The sequence below is a fragment of the Diprion similis genome, chromosome 1 (genome assembly GCF_021155765.1).
Source record: "Diprion similis isolate iyDipSimi1 chromosome 1, iyDipSimi1.1, whole genome shotgun sequence".
Lineage (NCBI taxonomy): Eukaryota > Metazoa > Arthropoda > Insecta > Hymenoptera > Diprionidae > Diprion > Diprion similis.
The window spans coordinates 7,220,714-7,244,588 of record NC_060105.1 but is presented as its reverse complement, the minus strand read 5'-3'; the positions used below and the strand labels follow the sequence as shown (position 1 = coordinate 7,244,588).

The 23,875-nt window shown below is 39.0% G+C and overlaps 2 protein-coding genes and 1 long non-coding RNA gene across 18 annotated transcripts in view; 2 read left to right on the top strand and 1 right to left on the bottom strand.

The window, feature by feature from the left end:
• Positions 1 to 23,875, top strand: part of LOC124407311 (disks large 1 tumor suppressor protein) — a 361,750-nt gene that overhangs the window by 323,299 nt on the left and 14,576 nt on the right. The window lies entirely within an intron of this gene.
• On the top strand, positions 445 to 23,875 carry LOC124407468. The gene is made up of 3 exons (XR_006929313.1): positions 445 to 695; positions 5,347 to 5,352; positions 23,864 to 23,875. It is a non-coding gene; the product is annotated as an uncharacterized LOC124407468 (long non-coding RNA).
• On the bottom strand, positions 2,939 to 3,957 carry LOC124407440. Its single transcript, XM_046883562.1, has 3 exons — positions 3,919 to 3,957; positions 3,437 to 3,675; positions 2,939 to 3,357 (listed from the first exon to the last, which is right to left on the bottom strand). The coding sequence occupies exons 2-3, from the start codon at positions 3,659 to 3,661 to the stop codon at positions 2,986 to 2,988; spliced, it is 597 nt and encodes a 198-aa protein (XP_046739518.1). The 5' UTR covers positions 3,662 to 3,675; positions 3,919 to 3,957; the 3' UTR covers positions 2,939 to 2,985.

Below are 23,875 nucleotides of genomic sequence, written 5' to 3'. Positions count from 1 at the left end.
GATCGCGAGTACTTGCACACTGTCTTTACATCGCCTAGATTCAAGTTTTTTTTGCAAACAGCCGAACGAACCGATCAAGAGGAATGAATGAATTAACGAACGAGTGAATGAATGAATGAGGTGGCGAGTACAGAGGCGAGAATCTACGAATTCGTAAGCCGAGCACGTGGCGCGGTGACTCGGCGAGGCCATAAAATTACGAGATAAAAAGTTGGAGCGAAACGTGATGATAAAACGTTTCACCGCGTTTCCGTTACGTGTAATCGTCGATGCACGCGTACATCCGTCGACGGAGATGATTGTCATCCGTATATTCGCGCGTTTACGTGTGTCACGTATAATTACGCGGCATTACGCCGGAGCAGCGGATGGAGATGAAGGAAGACGAGATTCCCGTTTAGAGCGCGGAAGGCGGGATAGGCGGGATAGGCGGGATAGGCGGGATAGGCGAGGCGAGCCGGGAGTTTCTCGTAAATATACGCGTATTTGACGCGCTTATCTGTAATCGTGTGCGTGTAAAGTGCGCGTGTATCCGCGTATGCGTGACGCGGCTAATCCCCAGCCATTTCCTCCTTCGCGCGCGTAACACGCGGACTCTTCGTCGCTCCTGGAGTCTCTTTGCTCACTTTCGATCGGACTCGCGGCTCGATCGCCGCCTTCGTCCTGCTCAAACGTTGCCGCATTTGCTGAACCGCGTTTCTTTACTGATGCGTTGTTGAAAGGGCAAGAATCGCGCGGTTTCTTTTTCAATTTTGGTCCATGTACCGCAGTTTCCTTTACACGTGTGCAACGTGTGTTTCCTCTTGTTACACGCTTACACTTTGACGAAGAAATTCAGCTTCGGGACTTATATCGTTTCATATCTTATCGGTTGGCTTCTCGTGTGTGTGCTTTCTTGAAATAATATTTATCGTTGGGAATTGTTTGTTTCTGTGGTTTGGTGCAGTTTTGTGTGCGAACTTTCCCCCCACGTGTCGATCGCTTGATCAAAAAATTGACTTGTGAACCACCACAACTACTACGGCTTACGATAACTGGATAGTGAATTAGGATGCGACAACATCGGCCTATATAATCAGGTTTGAACTTTCATCAATTCGTTCCATTTGATTTCAAGTTTCCTATTTTTTGCTCTCTCTTACTCTCTCTTTCTCTCTGTGAATGCACATGTTGCACTGTTTAACGAAACATCAAAACTGTTTACGGTCATTTAAAAAATTTTGGCAAGACAAAAAATGTGCAGTGACTATAGGTATATGCACAATGTAGCTGCAGTATCGAGGTAGTTTATAGTATATATAGAAAACATAGATAACGACGACCTTGCAAATTATGCATTGCTATTTATCTGAGATCCCGTGTTACACACGTTGTATACTCATTATGTTTATACACGTATAATACCCATGTCAAATATCCATGCCGAAGTTTTATCTTTGTTTAGTTATATGATCAATTTATTGCTCCACTTGGTGACTAATCGTTGCTATCATCTTCACTGTAACCACTCATATTATATTATACTATGGATACTGCATACAAAAAAGAGCACTTCTAACCACTAGGCTGCGTAAAAGTTGATGCTCTTTTTTGTTTTTAAATGACGCTAAAACGATCACTTAACGTACGGAACGCAGGCAAAAAAGACGCGTCAACCATATTGTGTTACATAAATAATAAAGAAACCGCATTTTATCGCGGAAATCTGTTTTACGCGGACTGAATATGCTATCATAACTCATATTACAAATACTTCCGACAAAACTGTATGAAATCTGGATAACGCATATGGGAGTCCTTTGATGAAAAATTCAGACCTTCTATATACTACGAAGACCACCCTTTTCGTGTACCATTATCGATGTCCCCGTGGAGGATTGGCGTTACAAGGGTCGCCGAGTAACTTGAGAGCATCTCTTCGCTGTCCTATGTAATATAGAAGCCTACTTTGTTCCGCTTTACTTTGCCTCAACACGTAGGGACGTCCACCTTGATTTACCCTGCAGTGTAACGCGCACACATCGAAGATTTTATTTCAGTCCACCCTCGACATGCTTTGCTTTACAGTTTCGTTACACTCAGCTTTCGCGTGTATATTATTATGAACAGCCGGAATTCGTCAAACAACTCACTGCGATAAATGTAATAATTGCAACTCATTAGTCTCTAAGTATTTTCGAAAATCAAACCTTGGAAGCTTTGAATTTTGTCGGTTGTTTATTCGGCTGCATCAAAATGAATTTAACGTGATTTCTCACAAATTCATTACATTATTCGATCAGTTTTTTATTTTATTTGAGGAGATATTATTCCCAGCTACCGACTTGGAGAAGATTACTAAATAGAATAGAATTAGGATTTTTATATTTTAAATCCCGTCACCCCCTCGAGATAGGCAACTTTCTATTTTAATCATTATTTCATTCCGATATAGTAGTGAGTAGGTATTAAAAAAAAAATTAAAGTATCTGAGTAATATCATATTTTCAAAACTGATAAACTATATGAATAATGTTTTTTCTTATTCAAAAGTTGGATCTTTTTATTTCTCTTATAGTATTATTATTATTACTAGTATTACTAATATTTCAACTAATTCTCTCTTTTTCTTACTAATTTGTCGTTTGTTGTTGTTTTTTTTTTTTTCATCATTATCTTGTTTGTCCATTATCATTTTGATGGTGAATGCAAGGTTAAAATCGCACGTCGAGAAAAGTAAATCAAATCGTGCGCAAACAGCGCGGCTGAATATATATATATATATATTTATATCCGGCTAAAAGTAGCCGACGACTTTCCATTCAAGGATCGTTCCTGATCTATAGGTACAAGAATTTTTGTACCTATACCTATAATTTTTGTGTCGGTAATTTATCGAAATGTTTTTTGTTCCTTCGGATATAACTAATTTTCATATCTCATCCCATAACCTTATATTATTGTGCCATTTATTTTGATTCAAACACCACGCAAACAGCGTCCAAGTCACATACTCAGATAGAGCAAGTAACTCATAAGTGAGTTTGGCATACCCATGCACAACGCGATTAGTAAACTCGTCTCGGGGTGTGGAAGCACTCTCAAAGTATGGTTCATGGTTTCGATCACTTTTTCCTTGCGATTAACGGTCTGTTTGACGCCCTCGGAGTACGTCATCTTTTCGCTAAAGATTTTCACAATTATATCAACAATACTCGTCACTAGTTTTAGTAGCTCTTCCAACAATTTAGCAAAGTCGACGTTCAATGAACGTGCGTATGAAGCAAGCAAATCCTCGTCTTTATCCTTCGTCGGATTCTCAATGCGCAACAGTATTTCCTCCAAACAAATTGCGTAATTGTACATCAAAGGTCCGACCTGAAAAATTGAACATATACGGAGTCTCTGGCCCATTAAGCTCGTCCAAAAATCTTCTAGTTTTGTTGTTAATTCTTACCTCTGTCTCGACGATTGTTTCCAGCTTTAGCTTCAAAAAAGTTTTGTTCTTTTCGTTAATAGTAAGACTCGATACCTCATTGACAGCGTACTCCATCGTCTCTGCGATAACGTCGTTCATTGCTCTGGTCGTGTTTCCGTTGCTCTGATCGTGAACCATGGCAGAATTGACATTAGGTGCCATGGCTGCGAGGAGGGCCACGAAGGCCACTATTTCCATGGACATTCTTGCCGAGGAATCTGTTGACAGGGGCAACAATCTTTCACTATTCACTTAGGCAGGATCTTTAGTATTTTAGTGGAATATAAATTGGTTTAACGCTGATTTGACACCTTCTTTAATTCTTTCTGAGAAAATTCGCGAGTCTCATTGCGTAAGGGAAAGTTTGACCATTTTTTTTATTCTCGTTTTTACAAATGGCTACGGTGACTATGATGATGATGATGATGATAATGGTTGTTATGAGAACGATTGTTTCTTACCCTAAAATTCTTCACACTGTTGGCCACTGGGTGTGAATAGAACTTCAGTGTATCGACGATTGAAGAGTTTTACACATTTCACCGTATATATATTCAACGTCGATTGTCTCCGATGTGTATTATCGCTCACTTGGCTATATTTTTGCTTTTCCATCTTGGTCAGCTGACTTAATGATCAATTTATGTATTTGTCACTCGGATATAGCATTCTGCAGTTAGGTTTTGATGTGTTTTTGTTGTTCCAATTATGTTTTTATAAAAAATATTACAACCTGCCAGCTCACGCAAGGATAAATCAATATTTCTGTATTCAATTTGCAGACGAAATATGTCCGTGTCTATCGCGATAAACTCTTTGCTCAGCTGTTGCATGAATGCAATTCGTATTAGGCCTGAAGTTTCGATCATTTATTTCAACGACAATTTAACGATCTTATAGAATTAATATGAATTTTAGAGAAACATCTCGTGCGGAGTGAAACAGTTTTACATTTTCACTCAGCAGAATATTTGGCGAACTTCAAACTCACTGCAACTCGGTGATATTAATTGTCTAGAATTGATCATATATTTTTAAACTCGTGTTACATTTTGGCGCATTTTTTTCATCGTCTTCATCATACTTGTCATGGATTTTCGAAAGCGGCCGCTTCATTAAGTGCAGATTCGCGTTTTTGTTTACTAGTTACAGGCAGGTAATGCTTAATACTATATTCACTATTTTTCAATAATTCAATTCATATTGGAAGTGTAGAAAAAGAAGAAAAATAACCATTCACTCGGTGATAATGTGAAAACATGGAATGCCTGACTTATACCTACTGGATCCTTAATTGGACAGCTGATAATATTCATGAAAATAAATAAATGCATAAAAATGCACATCATTGATTCGTTCAATGGCGTTTAAATATTGACAAACGGCTGATGCAGAAATTTCATCGTTGGATATTACTTATGGATCGGTGATCGATGCTGAGAAAGTGAAAGAGGGGGAAAGAAATATAAAAGAGAATTAGAATTTGATTTTTTTCTGGATTTTAATCAATGTATGAGTTATTTAGTTTCTTATTCTATTTTGTTTTATTTATTGTGAATAAACAGACATGTATTTGGCGGTAGTATATGATCTGAATCTTTTTTGTACAAGGTGATTATATGCATAGATTTTTGACTACAGAAAATATTTTTGTGGTTAATGACCACATTTTTAATGCACTTGGCGAAAGGTTTTTGCTCCAGAGGTGCTTTTTGGGGGGTATAAAAAAGATTTGGAATCTATTTACCTTTGGACAAGTCTTCCAAGGCAGCATGAAGAGTTATTTTAGTAAACTGAAATGTAATACAGCAAAAATAACATTAACGATGAAATAAAATAAAGTAAAAGCTTCATTTTTGAAAATAGACGCAAACCGCCTGGTATCACAGTTTTTTGTCCAACACTTCCGTTGTCCTCAATCCAGCGACACGATTCAACTTGATTGGATATTCCAGGGATCGACAGCACCGAATATTTATACACGGTTCGCTTAATTGGTTTGGCCGTTGAGCTTGTTACTAGGGTCAAAGGTTGATCCTTTAATCCTGTATCGACGCTTACCAGTGGTCTCGGTATTTCGATAAAGTGACCCACAAGTCATTCTTTGTTTTCGTACATCCTATAATGCGAATCTAGCACCCGACTGTCAATTCAATAAAGAAACAAATTTTATTTCTTGCAATCAATTGACTCATTTACCTTTTACCTCAGAAGCGATAAAAACAGTGTTCTCAGCAACTGTCACGTACCCGGATTTTGATAAAAGTTGATTGAAAACTTGAATTATGATGGACCTCAGGAATCTACGTACTTATTTTATATAGTGTTTTTAAACTTCAGTCACGCTACGTAAATTCAGCTAAACCAATTTTCGAAAATGGTATCGTTCAATTTCTCATTATTTGTTCGATACGAATCAATGCTTTGTGTTTTTTTTAAATCCAAGTTTATATGTATCAAAGGTGCACAGTGTCTGGACCTTTTGGTCCTAAAACGTGATGCGTTTCGTGGAAGAAGTTCAGGGAATTCTGAACTTCTTTACTGAAAAACTGAGACAAAAGTCAGAGAATTTATTCGAAAAAATCGCCGATTGGGTCATTCTTTTCATATTTGTAATATTCTTAACGTTCAATCGCATCGTAACATAAATACAATCCCCAGTGAACTTCACGCGTACGCCAAACTCCATGCTTCACTACATGCTTTCGTGATCGCGGGTTGCCTCTTGTAGGCGCTGCGTTGGGCTGGCACAGAAATCCAGTCACCGTTTGTCGTACGATACCTGGAGATAAGATTGTGAATTTATTGATTGAAATTTAGTTACGAATTTCAATCAATCGTCGAAGTGGATAAAAAATGAGGGGCAGTTTAAAAAAATTAATTTTTAGGCAATTGGTGGATGTAAAATCGAACGAACTGACAGAGCGATTAAACAATTTGTGACGTGTATCAATGATTTATTATCGAAGAATTTCGTGACTGTAGAATATGTAAAAAAATATGATAATATATTTCGTGGCAATAACCCGTTTTTTTTTTTTGTTTTTTTTTTTTTTATTTTTGAACATTCAATTTTTTACGGTGAACAAATCAATATCTTGTGATCTATCACTCAGTTATTCAAATGACACATTGCAGTCTGTTCCGAGAGTTTAACGTTGCAAAATTTTCATTCCCACAAGATTTTTCAAAAGCTCCTGACAGATTTCCTTTATCCAGTACTTCTGCAGTCGATTCTCACCGTAAGACTTCTGAATTTTTTCCAAATCTACGGAAGCAGCAGCAGCAGCAATGATAAAAATGTCCCGATGGAGAAACGAGGAGTATAAGATATCGGGGGCGGACTTGAAAGGTGGTTCGCGATTGTGAAAGAAAGAATTGATTCCTTGACGAGGGATTCACCGAACTCCACAATGCGCCGCTGTCCTACAGATATATGTATACACATGTAGGAAAGCCAAAGCCACAGCTTTATTTCCGATAGATCAGAAGTTCAATTCTGCATGGCGGATGGCGGGCAAACAAAAACCCCCCGAGCAACGTGAATAAAATCCCAACGGATCGTCCTCGCAACTCAAATGCAAATATCAAATGCACTCGTCGAAGAGGAAACTCGGCTCGTGCAGCCTCTAAGACGGCTTTACACAAATCAGAAGGCGAAGTGTTGCGCCGAAGACTTCGTCCTCTTATCAGCACTCGCCTGCATTCTTTTCGACACTCGCACCACGTTGAGATTGTAAATTTTCCACAAATCTCAATACCGATGAAAATAATATTTGCTCGAGAAATTTATATCACAAATGCACGATGAAGCAGAAATAATGCATGATTTTCCATAATCAGGGTGACTGCAAAACCGTTACTGTTTCAGCTATGATTCGTTTCTACTTCAGTTTTCAATTTCTTTATGAAAGCTTGTACCATTTCACCCAGCTGCGGCATTTCGATACGGGTTCGATAATTTCTCGCATCGTTTAATGCGAAGACGGAATAAAAGAAGACGATTTAAAAAATTTCAAATGTAGTTTGTTTCATGCGATTCGGTCGCTGCTGGCTGTCGATAAGGCTTGACATTTTTTTCGAGTTACGTATACTCGTGTGTGTATATATATATATATATATATATATATATACATGTCTTTAGGTAGACACTGTGAAAATTGACAGCGGGAATGAGTTTTCTTTTCTCGGATTCTTACACAGCCTGGTGTGGTTTAATTCACGTTCATTCAGTCGGACCATTTATCTTGAGAGATTCTTTGCGCCCTTATTTCCCTCCCTCAATTCCCTCTTCCTGCCTTCCAGTTTCTCTTTCCATTCAGGCGTCTCGACTCGAGGCGCAAAGCTTCTATCTAAAGTTTACTCGTTCCCTTTATAATTACTCTTTTTCACTCTCTGCTTGCAGACGGTCCGTACCTATTTTTAGGTCTAAAACTTGTCTGCAGGCACAGTTCGATTGCCTACTTCATTTCATCGCGATAGCTACGCGCATCAATTACTCCTTGTAAAAAAAATGGGAAAAAATGTAATCTTTGATATATTATACAATTCAGGCTAACTTTTTGATGTAGGATTGTTTCGATTTGATATTTCCTACGTAAGCTTGTTTATAAGATTTTAAAATAATTATTTTCATTATTATTAATCGGGTATTGATTTCAAATTACTTGATAAAAATTTGAATAATTTTTTTGCAAGAACAGCCATGTGTGTTAAGGGCGTTTGCGAAATTTCGAATTCCTATCAGAATGAACAAATCTTTGCCGGGAGTTCTTTAACTGGTCTTTAATCGTTGCTACTTTATATTCAATTTCGCTTTTTGCCTCCCATATTTATTCCGTCGTCGTCGTCGTCATCGTCCCCTCATTTTCTTGCTCGGCTTACAGAAACGCGTGCTTGCACCTGCTCCATTCCCACGTATATTATAAATATTACTCAAACCGGTATAATACAAGTTCGTACAAATAATCTTACGATGAATGCATTTGTAAAGCAGGCGCTTTCGAAACAAATTAACAGGTTTCTTTGTTTTTGACGATCAATTTTGTACCCGGTGTTAAGAAAATATCATTGAATATCGGAGAAAACAAATCAGCAAATTTCCTCGTATCGAACTCGCGATTTCATAAACTTTTTAATGCATTACATTATGTAACACCAAGTAATTTATGAAAATGGAAGGCAGATTCGAGGGGTCGTAAGAAAAAATATTAAGCGACCTATACAAGACTGCGGTGGCGACCACTTATACTTGTACATATATATTTTAAAAATCAATCACTTACAATCTCAAGACGCGTTATACGCAGGCTGAGACAGGAAGAAGAAGAAGAAGAAGAAGAAGACGAGGGGCAAGTTATATGTATGCGGTATATTTATAACGCTGTGCGTCACGTGAGAAACGAACTTAACAGGGGTCGAGGGTAAAGGGCGAGGGAAAAGTTTCACTGAAGAAAAAACTTGGGTCGCTTCAGAGTTTAAAAGAAATTAGACATTGATGTAATAAAATGAGATACCTCTAACTCAACCAACCGCCTTTCATCCCCCCCCCCCCTCCACCCTCCCATCAATTTCCCTCGAGATACTCTCGCCGAAAAGTTGGCATATACATATTTAAGTTTCAACCTTCCTTCTCGATTTTTTCTTCTTCTTCTTCCTCTCATTTTTTCAACAACCTTTTCTATATTCTACTTGAAGTTTTGACTTTCAACAGAATCATATCCGAACACTTTCATACCAGGTAGGTAGGTATAGGTATACCAGCGTTGTATAACATCTAAAAAAGATTTAAAAAGAAAATGAATAACCCAATATTTTCTTTCAAGCACTTCTTACCAATTGACGTAGCTATAAGGTAAAATATTTTCCTACGGAATCAATTTGTCGAGTGTTCTTTACTTTTGTTTTTCTTTTTTTTTTTACCTCATAAAACGTCGTCATTTTACAGGTCCTTAAAGTTTTTAGAAAATATTAATATACGAAGTGATTTTGAAAGATACCTGAAAATATTACAAGCGTATTTTTTAATAAAACAGTCAACGAGGTGTTATAAAATCTTGAATCATCTTTTCGTTTTCAATCTTTCATTTCCTTCGTTTTCACTTGAATCTTTCGTACGATACACGACGTCTAACCGTTTTCTAATTTGTCACTTCATTTTTCTTTGTTACAGGTGAGCTCTTTGTTTCACAAACTATAACCTAGACGAAAACTGATCGAGCGAGCATACCTTCATATTTTATAAACATGCTCGTGGTCGTTGTGGTATTGGTGAGTATATTTGATGCATTGAAATACGTTATTGTACAATATTATAAATAGCCCAATGCGATAGAAACAATTTCAATTTTTTTGCTGTAATAAAGGGTATCGGAAGAGTTCCCGTCAAATAATTTCCACGATTTTTCAAATTAGTTATTACTGCATACGTCTATTCGCAATTATGCCTACTTGGCTGATTTTCAAAGCTGCGGATTTCCGTATCCGCAGAGGATGGAGGATTTAATACTTGTTCGTAGCGACCGTTTTGAATAAGGAATAATAAGCTCTTCGTGTCCAAACGCGAATTCTAACATCGCTCGCGCCTGCAGACAGGAGCTGGTATGCAAATTTTCTAAAGTTATTTCCGGGTTCACTGGATACTTCGCGATTAACTCAAGCCGCGTTTAAAATTTCCTCCGGGCCTGAATTCCCGCGTTTATCTATTTATAGAAAATTGTCTCTATATCCTGCAGTTCTTACTTGATCTGCGAACGAGTCGGGGATAATCATTGCAGATATAGATCTTTCATGCAATACGATTCAAGGCTGCGTATAATTTTATGGTAAGATGAAGGGTAAGAAAACTGTGATCATTTGTATATAATATATGAGCGCGCGATTAAACTTTGGATAGAAAAATTTTTTCCTTACTCTTTTGCGATAAAAGAGAAGAATAATAACAAGAAATAAGAATCTGCGAAACTTTTCGTATTCTTTACGTCCTGTTCTTTCCACTTGTTCTTATTTTTTTCTTCTTCTTTTTACTCTTTGTTGTTTCGTTTTCGTCTTTCATAAATCAAATCTACCCTTTTCTCCAACTGCTGTTAAAATTTGTTGTTTCCTATTCTTCTCATTGTGACCTTATCCCGCAAGTAGTATGTTTCAAAGACGAACAAGAAGAGATACCCGTTTTTTTTCTTTTTATTATTCTTTATATTCTTCTGTCAAAAAACAAAACAAGGTTTAAATATTTTCCTGTACACATAGGTATATATATATATATATTTGATGAAATCGTAGCAATAAAATTATAAGCTGTTACAAGAAGAAAGTCGAGAAAAACAACTCGCGGCAACAACCGCAAGATATTCCATTCGTACCGCTCTTATTAAAAGTTCTTCCCAACGATTAAACCTGCTTTATGATCAAAAGTTTCCTCGAGTTTATATTTATACACAGTAAAAGTTGAATTTCTCCCTCATTCCATTAGATTACATTCCATTCCATTACATTCCCTCCTTTCGACACTTTTCTCCGAATAATTATTTCTAAAAATATTTATATCATCGACGGTTAAACTGCGTTACACATTTCTCAATGCTTACGTCACGCATCTGGAACTACGTTGATCTGGCAAACGCGTGACGCAATCTACGTAATTTACGTCTGCAGCACGCGACGCCGTCGGACTTGTCTAATACCAGATAACCACTCCGATCCGCCTACGAGGATTTACCACTTAGATTCTAAACTCGGTAGAAATATACGGGATGACTTCGTCATCAGCGAGAAAATCAGTGACGGAGTGCCCGCAGGCTGGGAATTGGCCCGTTCAACGAGTGTAATCAATTAATTATGGTCTGGTTTTAATATCCCTGCGGGGAAATTGAATTTTGTATTTGATAGGATAGAAAACACTACATTTCTAAATTCTAACAAACTTTATTGAAATGGTTAAACTAAAATTCGGACAAAAGATTTTCCCTTTCTCAAAAAAAAAAAAGGTGAAAAATTTTGGAATCAATCTTGTCCGAATTATAAATAAGATTACTTGTGTCGGGAATATTGATGAAAAACAAATATTGAACACAAAAAGTTGGAGTTGACCTGAAAACTTTACGTAATTGAGGTTTTATAGGTATTGTATTATGGGTAATCGATTATGTTAAGCCTGCCTTATTCATCGTTCAATTCTACGTAAAATTATAAACTTTTTATGACGCCTTCGTTAAAATTGATAATTTTATAGCTAATATTCCTATTTACTGGGTTTACTTTTACTAAGAGGGAAAAAGTTCTAAAATAGAAAGCTCCGCAGTGTAACAAGCTTCGCTCACTCCTGGAATTTGTTATACATAATAATTAATTATACATTTAGTTGAAAAAACGCGTTGGAAATTATCTCGCAATAACGTAATATTACATAATTATATTTGTAGATTTGAAAAATATATCATTATACAAAACAAATATCGGGAAACTCTGATCTGATTGATTTTTATCCATTATTATAAATCATATGTATAAAAATCGCTTACGATAGTGCAGATAAATGAAGATTAAACGTATCCGCCTGTAATATTATATCCATATCGCACATCGCGGAAAAGTTTTTCATTTCTTTTGACTGACCTTCTTTATTTTTCATCGTTACCCTTTCACTTCACGTACGGGTTAAACTTTGATCCGCTCTTTATATCCTCGACCTTTTTTTTCTTTCTCCATACTCCTTTTTACTCCGGCCTCTTGATCCCCGGAAATGATAGGAACTCGTCCCGAAGAAAAATATCATCTCTTCTTTGGGAGCGATGTTTCGGTGTCGAGAATATCTTTAAGTAAAGGGTTAACCACTTAAGCACGTTTACTCATCGTACCTGTAATATAAGTTGTAAAAAGTTTTCCCGTATATGAAGGAAAAAAACGTAATTCGTACCTCGAACCTTTTTTTTATAGCTCTTCTAGTTACACGACTTTTACGTGCGATCAGATGCTTGTAGATATCATGAGAGTGAGTATAACCTGGCTGCCCAGTTTCGGGTAACTAATAGCTCCCAACAAAATTTTTTCTCCTCCATGTGCCTTCCCACAATTGTGTAAGTAACAGGAAAATGATCGTCTTCAAAAACTTTAAGGCGTGGTCACATTTTGAGTAAAAAAGAAAAAAATTTAGAGGTATCTAAAATAACTTTTTAGTCGAGTGAATGAAACAGGAGCAAAAAGTATGTAATAAAAAAAAATATTCAACATTATCGAAGTTTTTTCCTGAATTGTTTGTTTAATCAATGGTATATATCCCATCTTGTAGATTATACATACGTTTAAAAGAAACAAAAGAAGAAGAAAAAACTATAACTAAATGTTGTACGAAAGTTTGAACATGATGGACGTACGTGTGTATCTAAAATGAATTTTTAGAGATGAAATGTACAATGAAATCAATCAATCAATCTCGGTAGATTATTTTCTTATGCATCCTATGTTTACTTATCATTAACTCGATTCATCGTTAGAATTATAAATTTTACTATAATTAATATACTATGATTTGAAGAAATAAAGACTTATCATTGGTTTAGTTATTTATCTGTTCATCAATCGTTTCTTGTGAATAAAATAGAACGTAGTTATACATATTTAAACGACAGGCGTGTGAGATTCGATATCTGATCGAGGTTTCTCAAATATTCACACGTTGTTATGTATATCGGATGCAGATATTTCTAATTAAAACGGTACTCGTATAAAATCCAATTTCAAACTGACTGATACGAGCCACGGTGTAACGACCTACTTATCCGAAGAATTCAATTCCGTGCGATGGCAAAAAATTCGATTTTAAAATTGGCCTTTTTCCATCCCACACATTATACGTACCTCGTATTCTCTCGCTGTCGAGGAATAACTCGCTTGGGGCAATTTTCACATCGACAAAATCGTTTCTTATACACAGGTGATGATGCAGGCGATAGATATTTTATATATATATATGTATACTAAATTAGAAGCGATGAATACGTAAGACAACGATGTGAACCGTGTCTCTAATGTATTCCGCCGTCGCGTTATTTTAACACGTCCGAAATAGACTAGCGATGGAACGTTAAACGAGGAAGAAGAAAAAAAAACACAAGTAAAAAATACACGTGATAGAATTTCACCTCGAACGCAATCACGGACAAAATCGAGGACGGTCAGTGTGCCGAACACGTTGTGTGAGAACTGGGTGTTATCTATCAATTTGCCTCACAAATTCAGGGGATGTGCCTACTGTACTATACACATGTGTTACTTATCGCTTTTCACCGCGTCAGAATCGGTTAAAAGGTTTGACATTATCTATGCACAACTTGTATAGAAAAACACCTGGCTTCTCAAAGTTATTGAGTGCCGTTTATGATCTCTTAATTCATTGAATTTATCTTTAATAAAAATTTATCTACAAACCAGTGAATATGGTCTAAAATTTTAATTGCAAGGCTTATTAAATTCAAGGAGATTAATTTACTGAACTATTTTGTAACGAAAGTTCTGCATGAATTATTGACTTTTCATGTACATACAATATACCCATAAATTACCCGCGACATTCATTCTGGCATAAAAAAAATTCCTCTTGTCAATTATGTTGGATTTTATCACCGTTTTACATAAACTGTATAATAATTATATGAGAACGAAAACCGGAGACAGTTGGCAAAAACTGTGCGAAAGATTGATCCGTGTTTCCTTTCAAGGAGCAAATACACGATGCTCCTAGAGGAAGCAGGTAATCACGCCTAGATCAACCGCTACCGATCGCTTCGTGTGTAGATGTAAGACGCATTGTCCTCTGTAACGTGTAACGAAGGTCTCCGGGTCCTGAGCTAATCGAGTGAGACAACCTGACGCGTGTGAACCATCCAACGTCCTGGAGAAAGGTCGTTAGCTCGGTCTGTAAGGCCTTTCTCATCCGATGAACTGCATCATGGGGTTCGGTTTGTTGCCTATTTTCACCGTTATAACATAAAGATAAAGAGAGAAATGCCGAGTTCTACGTTGATCAGACATATAATCTCACTGCTCAGAAACTCGGCGCCATATGCAGTCTTTCAGGTTTTCATCGCTGCAAGCTTAGCTCAGTGTTACTCGAAGCATTTCAAGCGTTTCGTCATGTTACCACTTTTCGTTATTCGCCAAAATTTGCGAATACATTCGTACCGCAGGTCTAGCGAAGATAGAAGAAGAGAATCTTCAGCAGCATTCTTGGAACACCCATGCACCGATATTTTACTGTCCATTTTTGCATTCGTCGCGTCATAAAATTCCGTTGTCCACTCTGAAGTAGTTGACGTTGCAATATTGGACTATGACTGGTTCATACCTAGTTGTGTCTTATTAATCGCTGGACGATCATCGGAAAGTAGAAAGCCGCGAAGTCTGTGTTGCGTAATTTTCACTTGGCCGCGATCAAGCCTGACGATTGTTCGACGGAGTGATCGTTCCGCGTATAGAACAACTCAACAAGTATGACGAAGAGAGAAGGGTAACCGAGACTTCCCTTCACCCTCTTCTTTTCAGTCTCCCTTTTTCTACTATTTTTTTAATATGAAGCGAGATTTTCCTAAGCTGGAGAGAGATTATTGATTCCTCCTCATCCTGGTCCAGGTGAATTATCGTTTTCCGTTGGCTGCAAAGATGGAGGAATATGTAAGCAGAGGGGTTTGGAGGCAAAAACCACGGCCGGAAAACGAGTTTTACACTTGAGCTCTGAGGCAGGATTCTTTTGAATTGTTTGAAAAGACATTATGGAAATTCGGATCTCTGGTACAGTGGGTTGAAGGAAAGAGGTTGGGGCTCGATCCTTATGCGGAGAAGCTTTCCTGAAATCTGTTTCAGGCACTGTCGCGGTTGTCAGAGTCGCGCGAAACCCAATTGTTCCCCGATTCGTCCATTGACGATCATTTAATGACCGCGATTATGCACATTCGAATTCTCAATCATTGTTAACCCCGCGACTTGTCAACCTGATACGTTAATCATACCCTGTAATTAATTGACGCCAGTCTCTGCAGGCCTCGTGACGTACCTAATTGACACGAATTCGGATCAGGGAAATAAAAAACTTTGACGACAAAAACGCCAAGAGGAGCTTGAATGCCGTATAATGGATTGGATGAAGGCTTGAATTTAAGTTATAGTATCAGAGTGTACAAACTTGGTGAGATATTTATCAGTATGATGTGATCGAAATTGTGTTAATAATGATCTAGTGTTGACACGAATCTCTTTGTCAGAGTCCAGAATTTTACATTCCAATTCTGATGCATTCTACCGCGTAATCTGCGAACGATACAGGATCTGGTTGGTAATTAATTGGTACTTGCATGGCTGCAGTCGGTGCCTCTCGGTAACCACTCTATATGCATTAAATACCGTGAGTTGGAACCTGCGTAAATCTTATTCACAATTTGCATTTTAATTGCAAACCTTGGAGCTTCCCATCTCAGGGTAACCCGATTCTAAGCCAATCGGACCGATCCTTCCTCTTATCGTGTAGGAACGGTGATCAATCCATTATACATGTGTAACCTTATTTACTTCCATTTTGACAAATCATACAAATTGAGGAACCGGATCCTGTCAGTCGTTCAATGAATCGAACACACCACGTGCAAAAGATGAATGAAAATGATGCAAACAATGAACACAGCTCGAAGTAATCGTTCAGTTTTGCTGTCCTTTGTGAAGTTCAATGTCTGTAAAGTATCCAAATCCGAAACTCTTACTTTGGTAAAGTAGGACACGATATGCATGCGAAATACTATGTTATTCGCTTGGTAACATCCCATAAATAGAAACTCATAAATTTTGCGACAAGTTTTGCGGAAGGAAACGACCCGTTTTCCGTTCCAACCCGCGGTTTAACTTCATCATTAAGTATTAGGGGGAGAGTTTTAGGGGTTGGTCGAACGACTTGGATCCTGAAAATCATGATGTTGCCTGGCCCAAGGCTGATACGACGCTCGCATCTGCTGCTCCTGATACTCGAGGGGCTCGTTGACTAGTTTCCTTACAGGAATTCAAAGTTCCTTGGGTATGTTGACCAATGGGCAAGTTCTCAACACGAACATACCCCTGTTAATATCTCTCTTATTCCCGTGGTCATCCATCCACCCGTCGATGGACTCCTTCATACATACTATTCTATTAGCGAATCAATATTCTGCACGGTGATCTGTAGAGGGACGATAAATTGTCTTTTCGACGAGAACAGCCTTCGTTCAAGCAGGACAGGAAAGAAAAGAGGGATGGTGAGTTTTTTTAAATGAATTATTTGTTTCTTATTGACAATGCAAAAATGTTCGAGCTGGTGAGAAGATTATCAGTTGAGTTGAGACCAATCGGTAAGACTATCTCTTCAATCCCTTGAAGCTTAACGTCAAGGGATTGATCAATCGTCGCGGCATCTTGTAGTCGAATGTCCGTTAAACCGGAAATAAAGTTTTGTTTACGAGACTTGAGCGAAAAATTCATGATAATTTCTCATCGTAAATCAACCCATCAATCTTTAGTAATGAAAAGAGAAAACCCGTTGTGCAGTTATGACTTGTGAAAATTGAACTCCGAATGTACAAAAGTGCTGCAATAAAATGTGTAAATTACAGCGTTTTATACGTATAGCGTAATACGTCTATGACGTGATATTAAATTGAATGAATTGTGCGACGTTTAATTTGGCACTTTGTTGTGAATTTTATACCCATAAATGATATTAAAATATACCCTACATCACAAATGGGACAAAAATTCTTAAAAATGTCTACCATACCGTAACACAATCACGTTGGCCTATACACGTAAAAGTTTGTTATCTTTTCTAATTCAGTTCTCCCATTCCGAGATTTTTTTTTTCAATACAAAATTCACATTGAAACAAACATGTATTGGACAAAAAGATTTCATGTATCTCACAGGCGATGGATCGACTCCGAAACTGGGCTACGTCAACACAATGGCTTGTACAGCCATTTTGCACCTGGTCAAGCAACAAGTAGTGAACGAGTTGTGACCACAACGACGGTCGTCAAACGTTGATATCGAGCAGTTTAACGTGGCTTTTACGTCGTGAACGTATGTTGTCCACGCGTGTGGCAACATGCTGCATATTTTGAACTACTTTTAGGACGAATTCCAGGTGGTAGTTTCCGTGCTGCAGCATGCCTGTCAAGGACGCATTGCACCCTTGGCTTTCTTTCATTCATAAGGGGTTTGGGGACCAAAACCTCAAACCGTTAGAAACTGAGGGGAATGAGATTGGCACTAAAGTTTTTTTCCGCTTTTTCCTCAACCCCTTTAGTGCAACCAATATAGCATCAACTTTCGGGATCGATGGAGTATATCATTTTAATTAGTATTATTATTATGTTTGAAGATTCGTGACCCCTGAGCGCGCTTAACTATCGGATAAGTTCGTTGCGGAAGGTTAAGAAAATTTAACAAAACTATTTCTTTATGTTAGACTTTCCCGCTGGGCCTACCCAGCCATCATCATGCAAGAATGATTATCTTAAGCGCTAAAGAGGTTCGCTGGAGGGGGGGTTCAGGGTTGAAAATGTGAATCAGACCAAGGTGACTCAACCATTGCAGTACATTCATTATTGTCCGTGTATAAGTGCGATGTTTAGTGCATCAGTGTTTCTGGCGTATTAACCCCCATGCAGAGTTGTGTGAGGAGGGATAACGTTGGAAAGGCACATTGCCAAGTCTGGCCGGGGCAAGAATATTAGGAACGAGAGCCCCAGGTAGTCATGGAGAGTAAAAAAAAAAAAGAGGGAGGGTTGGAGGGAGGAAGGTTCACGCCCCTATAAACGCAGCCGGCATACTAGCTTGTGCGTTGAATAAAATACGTTAGTACAAACTTGTCCGCCATTACATTCTGCCGACTTACTCGTCAGCTGGCTGGCTGCTAGCGTGTCAGTTATTCTCGAGCCACCCTGCGGCCGGGTGGTCTCGTCAAATTCACGATATGGGAATCCGTTGTGCCGATTTTGGTTGTATTTTCTTACGGTGAAAGAGGCAGAAACGATGAATACGAATATACTTGATAAGTGCAGCGACAAACTGTTATCTTGAGAAAATCACTACAGTGAGAATGAAATAAAAAGAAATAAATCTGCACAAGACCAAACGGTTTGTCTTCGCATCTACTCAGCTGTAAATCACACAACTTTTTCGTTTCGGAAGGAGAGACAGTTTCAATTGAATGGATCGAATCGTCATTCCCATACATCGACATTCACACATGGAAACAATTGCTAAGTGCATTGATCAAATTGACGCGTTACATACTCATTCAAGGAATGTTTATAACTTTATCAAGATATGATATTTTACTCGCGATCATCGTTACTGACAATTGAGACTGTCTCTCTGCGAGAGTATGCATGCATGCAGATAAATTTTAGTATTCAGTTAACGTAGGTATGGAAATTTCTACACTGTTGACCGTCGTCTTAGAACTGTCAGTCTGATCAACGTATGGTCGAGGCATGAGGTGATTGTCGGCCCTAGCTGCTCATACAATGTGGCAGCTTTTCTCTTGAGGGTATAGATAAGCTGGCAACAGCGATGGGAAATAGAAAAGACCTCTAATGGAGTCTCGTGTCCACTTCTCGAGTTGATTTCACGACTACAAACAGTAGGATATGCTCGCTGCACGCTTTGTGGAATGGAAGAGGGAACCGTGATCAGGAATTCGTTATGCGCTGCTCCTCTACCAGATGTAAACGTACTCTGCATTACTGCAGCCCTGCAGCTCTTGGATAGAAAGTTTGCCAACGACGGCCACGATTGCTCAGTATTTTCTACGTGGTTCTCACCGCGTATCAAACGTGCTACTCGACCCAATACAACCTAACCATACTCTACTCACGACCGACGATACCTTACCGATAATGTTTATCGAGGTCACCATGTAGACTGCAATGGTACTCTGAAGTCGATTCGACTACGAACATCAGGCTCCAGGTAAAACGAGGCGACATGCCGAGTGCTAACCAAATTTTACCAGGCTGCATCACGATTTGTGTGCCAACACGCTTGATGAATGACTAGGTGTTAATACAAATAAATACTGAGGGAAAGTTGGACTGTAACGTGGGATTTTCGAAGGTTTAGAATCATGGCAAAACTTGATGATTTTCACAGTTTTATAATTGTCAATCGTTATTAAAAGGCAAAAGATACAAATGTTGACTATTAGATTTAAAATTTTCAGTCACTTGGAACTCTTCCTGGTATGAAAAACTTTTATTCGTAGAATAGGTACCTACTTATATCATACGTTTCATGATACGGTGAGTGATGATGCATGTGAGTCACAAATAAAGACGACGTTGAACTTGGTATACATGCTTTAATTTTCATCATCAGAGTGCATATTCAAGGAAACAGCCAGCTACAGGGACAATTGACGTGTTCACCAGATACCTACTAGAAATCTCCTGAAGCCATAAGAATTCAATCGATTAATCGACATCGAGCCTCTAATGAAACTATTATCTTGGTGTAGGTATTCAGGTCTCTCGTTTCCTTTCTGTAATTCCTTCTCGCCTCGTTTGTAAGTCATTACCTCTGACTGTTGACGTCGCCAGAGACTTGAATTTGAGAATTAGTTCACCTCGGGTTGAATGTGAATTCGTCTCCTCTGCACCAACGTCTCATCAGAAGAAACGAGACTTCGCACAGTGCAAAGTACGGTAAATCAAGTCATATGCTTATACCACCACCACCACCACCACCACTACCACTACCACTACTACTATACCTACTATGCTTACAATTAGTTGGCGCTAGACATACGATATCCGCTGGTCACGTGGCTCGATGGATTAGAGGCGTTAAAAACCTCGTCGGAGCTAGGCATGGCATGGCGATGGCATGGCATGGCGATGGCACCAACGGCGATGCAGACGGGAGGGTGGCGGCCGGATGACGCATAGAAAACCTGAAAGAGTCGGTTTCTCTCTCTGTCGAGAGGAGCTGCTGGAGTCGGTAGTGACTGGCGGTAGTTTGTCGAGGAGCCTCGCCGCCTTCTCTTAGTCTTGGTCCGACATTCCCTCGGCGTCTATCGTCCCGGACGCCCGGCGTCCGCGTCATCGACGTGTCGAAAGCGATTGGTTTCGGTCTTCTTATCACCTTCGGTGTAATTGTCACATATCAACGAGAAGTAGTATCGAGGCCTATCGAGCCGTCGTTCGTTGTCCGTGTTCCACTTTTGAAAATTATAGGAACAGCTCGACGTGTAGGCGGGTATATCTACATATTTGCATATGCATTGTGTCGTCGATTGTTGCAAGCGTAGGAACACTGGGAAATGGGAACCAAAGTGAATACAACTGTCAAGACTGGGTCTGCGAAAGATCATACATCGTTTTGCAACTTATCCAATCAATTCTCAGATGTTAATGTGTGTCCTTCGTCTATAGTTTACTTCATCATCTTGTTCACACTATAGCCGAATTCTGCGTCTAGAAACGAGTTTGTGTAATCAGTTAGATTCTGGATCGCGAACCAGACGGATGGTCGGAACTCGCACCCCGTGTATTTGGAGTTTATTATTACTGCAGTGAGCTTGTGTGTTCGGGTTTTTAGACCTCGTCGAATCTTCGCTATCTTCTCTTGCCGTGTTTCGGATCTGCTGTATCAAGTGCAACTATTGGATATTCTTGCCACCGCACAGAAGAAAGTTAATCGAGAAATCGTTGGATTTCTATGTATATAACAGTGTACACGTAGTGGTATATAGATTCAGCTGATCTCTGATCGTTTCAAAAGAGTGCGAGTACGTTGACAAGTAAAAAAGAAGACAGAGATTCGAATGAAGTTTTCACCGAGAAGATATGAGAACTGAGATATTTGAAGTGGTTGACCGACGAACGAGAGTATCTATCAACTGGATTTTGGGAAAAATTCACGGCAAAGTTTTTAGCGGCGAAGGTGTTGACCCCATAAACAGAGTGGATATTCAAAAGCTAAAAATAGAAGTCTGGTAAGGAAGGCGACCGCTTCGGGGAACGTTAGTGAGTGAAGTACGTGCGCGTGTACGTGTGAAAGGAGGTGGGGTACAGTCGTCGAAGTCGAAGTAAAAAAAGAAAGAAGGAAGCCAGGAAGGAAGGAATAGACGAGGAGGAAGGACGCTCGGAGCTGTGACTGTTGATTTGAAGATAAGCCGAGGGGGCCGGAATTTCTCGGGGTTTTCACTGAGTTATAAGAGTGACGCTCTATAAGAGGACGACGCGGGAGAAAGGAGGGAAAGGTGTGAAAAGAAAGAAAAAAAAAAAAGAAAAGAAATTGAAGTGAAAAGGATGACGCGGAACAAGCAGCAGATCTTTCCTCTACGTCCTTTTGCCACCCTTGGACGCCGTTTGCTACGGGACAAATTGTTCAGAAGGTAAGTGGGTTGGTAGCAAAATCACGTTGGTGCCTGACGTCATTCGACGTGTTTCCAAATGCCTATCCTGCGGCAAGAATCATTACGTTTCGACAATTCGTGCCCCGTGCTATACAAGGCTTATTATATTTTACTCGATTCGCGAGTCGGTCGCCATTACTCACGCTTGAATCGTCTTTTTCCTTCCAACACGCGACGCTCATTTGAAGCTGCTTTTTAGGCTTCTTCTTTAACGTATACTTAGTCTTCAATTTATGCCTTCGGCTCTACGCTGTTCCTTCTCCGTTCAGTCAGTCTGTCGTTTCTTCTTCTATGGCATTCCACGTCGTCTCGTATTCTCAGCTTCTCAACGTCTCAAGGCAGTGGACGAAATGTGGTCTGGAGATTCTATGGATACATTGATACTGAAACTGTTTCATCTGCTGAAACTAAATGTTCGAGGCTGTGTTGACTGGTCGTTACTGCTGGAGATTTTAACGCGGCATTGTTCGTTCAAGAAATTGTTTGAAAAATCGGTTTCCATTCGTTTCGAAATTATTCTTTGAGTTACAGCTGTTTGCAGAAATTCTCAACGATTACCTGCTGAGACTTTCTTTTTTTTTTCAAGAAATTGTACACTACAGAATTGCGGAAGTTTTAGCGAGTTTCGCCAAATTCTAGCTTCTGGAATCGGTAGAAATCGTGTGTCAAGAAAATAGTAGGAATCGTTGTCGATCTGTGAAATCTCTAGTTACGAAATATCAAAGTGGATATACTTGAATCATACGTAAAGGTCGGCATTACATACCTACAATATATATGTATACAGCCACGAATGTAAATGCATGAATGTGCTTCGGTGTGTCGGTGAAATTCGGTTATGTTCAACTATATACAAAGCGAATAATATGTATACTCATGGGTCTATGAGTATAATGAATAACTCATGGCGACCATGAAACGCTAAAGTCTAAGGTCCGACAGCCATGCAAGCCTTGGTGTATACGTCACGAGGAAATTCTCGCACGCGTTTCAAATATCCACCACTTCACTTCGTACCCACTCGACACCGAGGTTGTTTATTCGCGACACGTAATGAGAAAGGAATTATTGTTTCGCCAAAAGTAAATTAGAGCTGAGAACTTACGGCGCCGCTTAACATTCGCTAAGTATTTTACCAGATATTAAAACTTATATCCTATCACGAGTGTGAAAAAATGTTATTTTATCGCCAATTTCAGTTACCTGTAACATAATATTTTTTTTTTTTTTTTCTTTTCTTGTTCCGATTTTCGCATCGCTTTATCAATGAATCCTCTTTAAACCCGATCTGATCCAACCAACGGGTTGGTCTCAAGTACGGTGATCACTATTCAAATTCTCGTACACGCGACCTCGAAGCGACCGAAGCAAAGTACTTGAGACATCGATGCACACGTAGGACGAGGAAGGCCAACAGCCTGCAGGAGACGGTCTGAGACGCGGTGCGCGCATTCCATTGGCAACTACACCGTCGACACTCGAGTTCATAGAAACGAAACCCCGGCGTCGTCTTCGTCGAAGTCACTTTGCAGCCGGATTTGTCTTCGACAATTTTCTGTGCACATGAATATTATTCTATTCATATTACAAATCAGTGAATACTTTTGAGCGAAAACATATATTTCATGAATCCTTCGCGACAACTCTCGGGTGGATCAGTTCATGTACAACACCCTGTACGTTAGTGTAGTATATACATATACTTTTTTTTCAGGGTAAAATTTATCTCATTAGCTGTTCGCTTACTCTGGAAGTAAAAGTTTACTGACTATACACGTATTATACGGATAGCCCCGAGGAAGAGCAGCAGCAGCAGCAGCAGCAGCAACATCAGTTCAAGCAGCGACTCTACTCGGTGTTTTGTATCTCTAATCCCATTATAAATTAGCCCACTCATCGTATATATAGTGAATACAGTCTATATACTGCTATATCCGTCCAAGTAAAAGTTTGATATTCCGCTTATACCAGAGATTTTCATTTGT

What these genes read in the sequence shown, in the direction of transcription:
- LOC124407440 (XM_046883562.1), bottom strand. Translation starts at nt 3,661, where the DNA reads ATGTCCATGGAAATAGTGGCCTTCGTGGCCCTCCTCGCAGCCATGGCA. An exon ending in AAACAATCGTCGAGACAGAG is followed by an intron (nt 3,358 to 3,436) that starts GTAAGAATTAAC and finishes TCAATTTTTCAG; the next exon opens with GTCGGACCTTTGATGTACAA.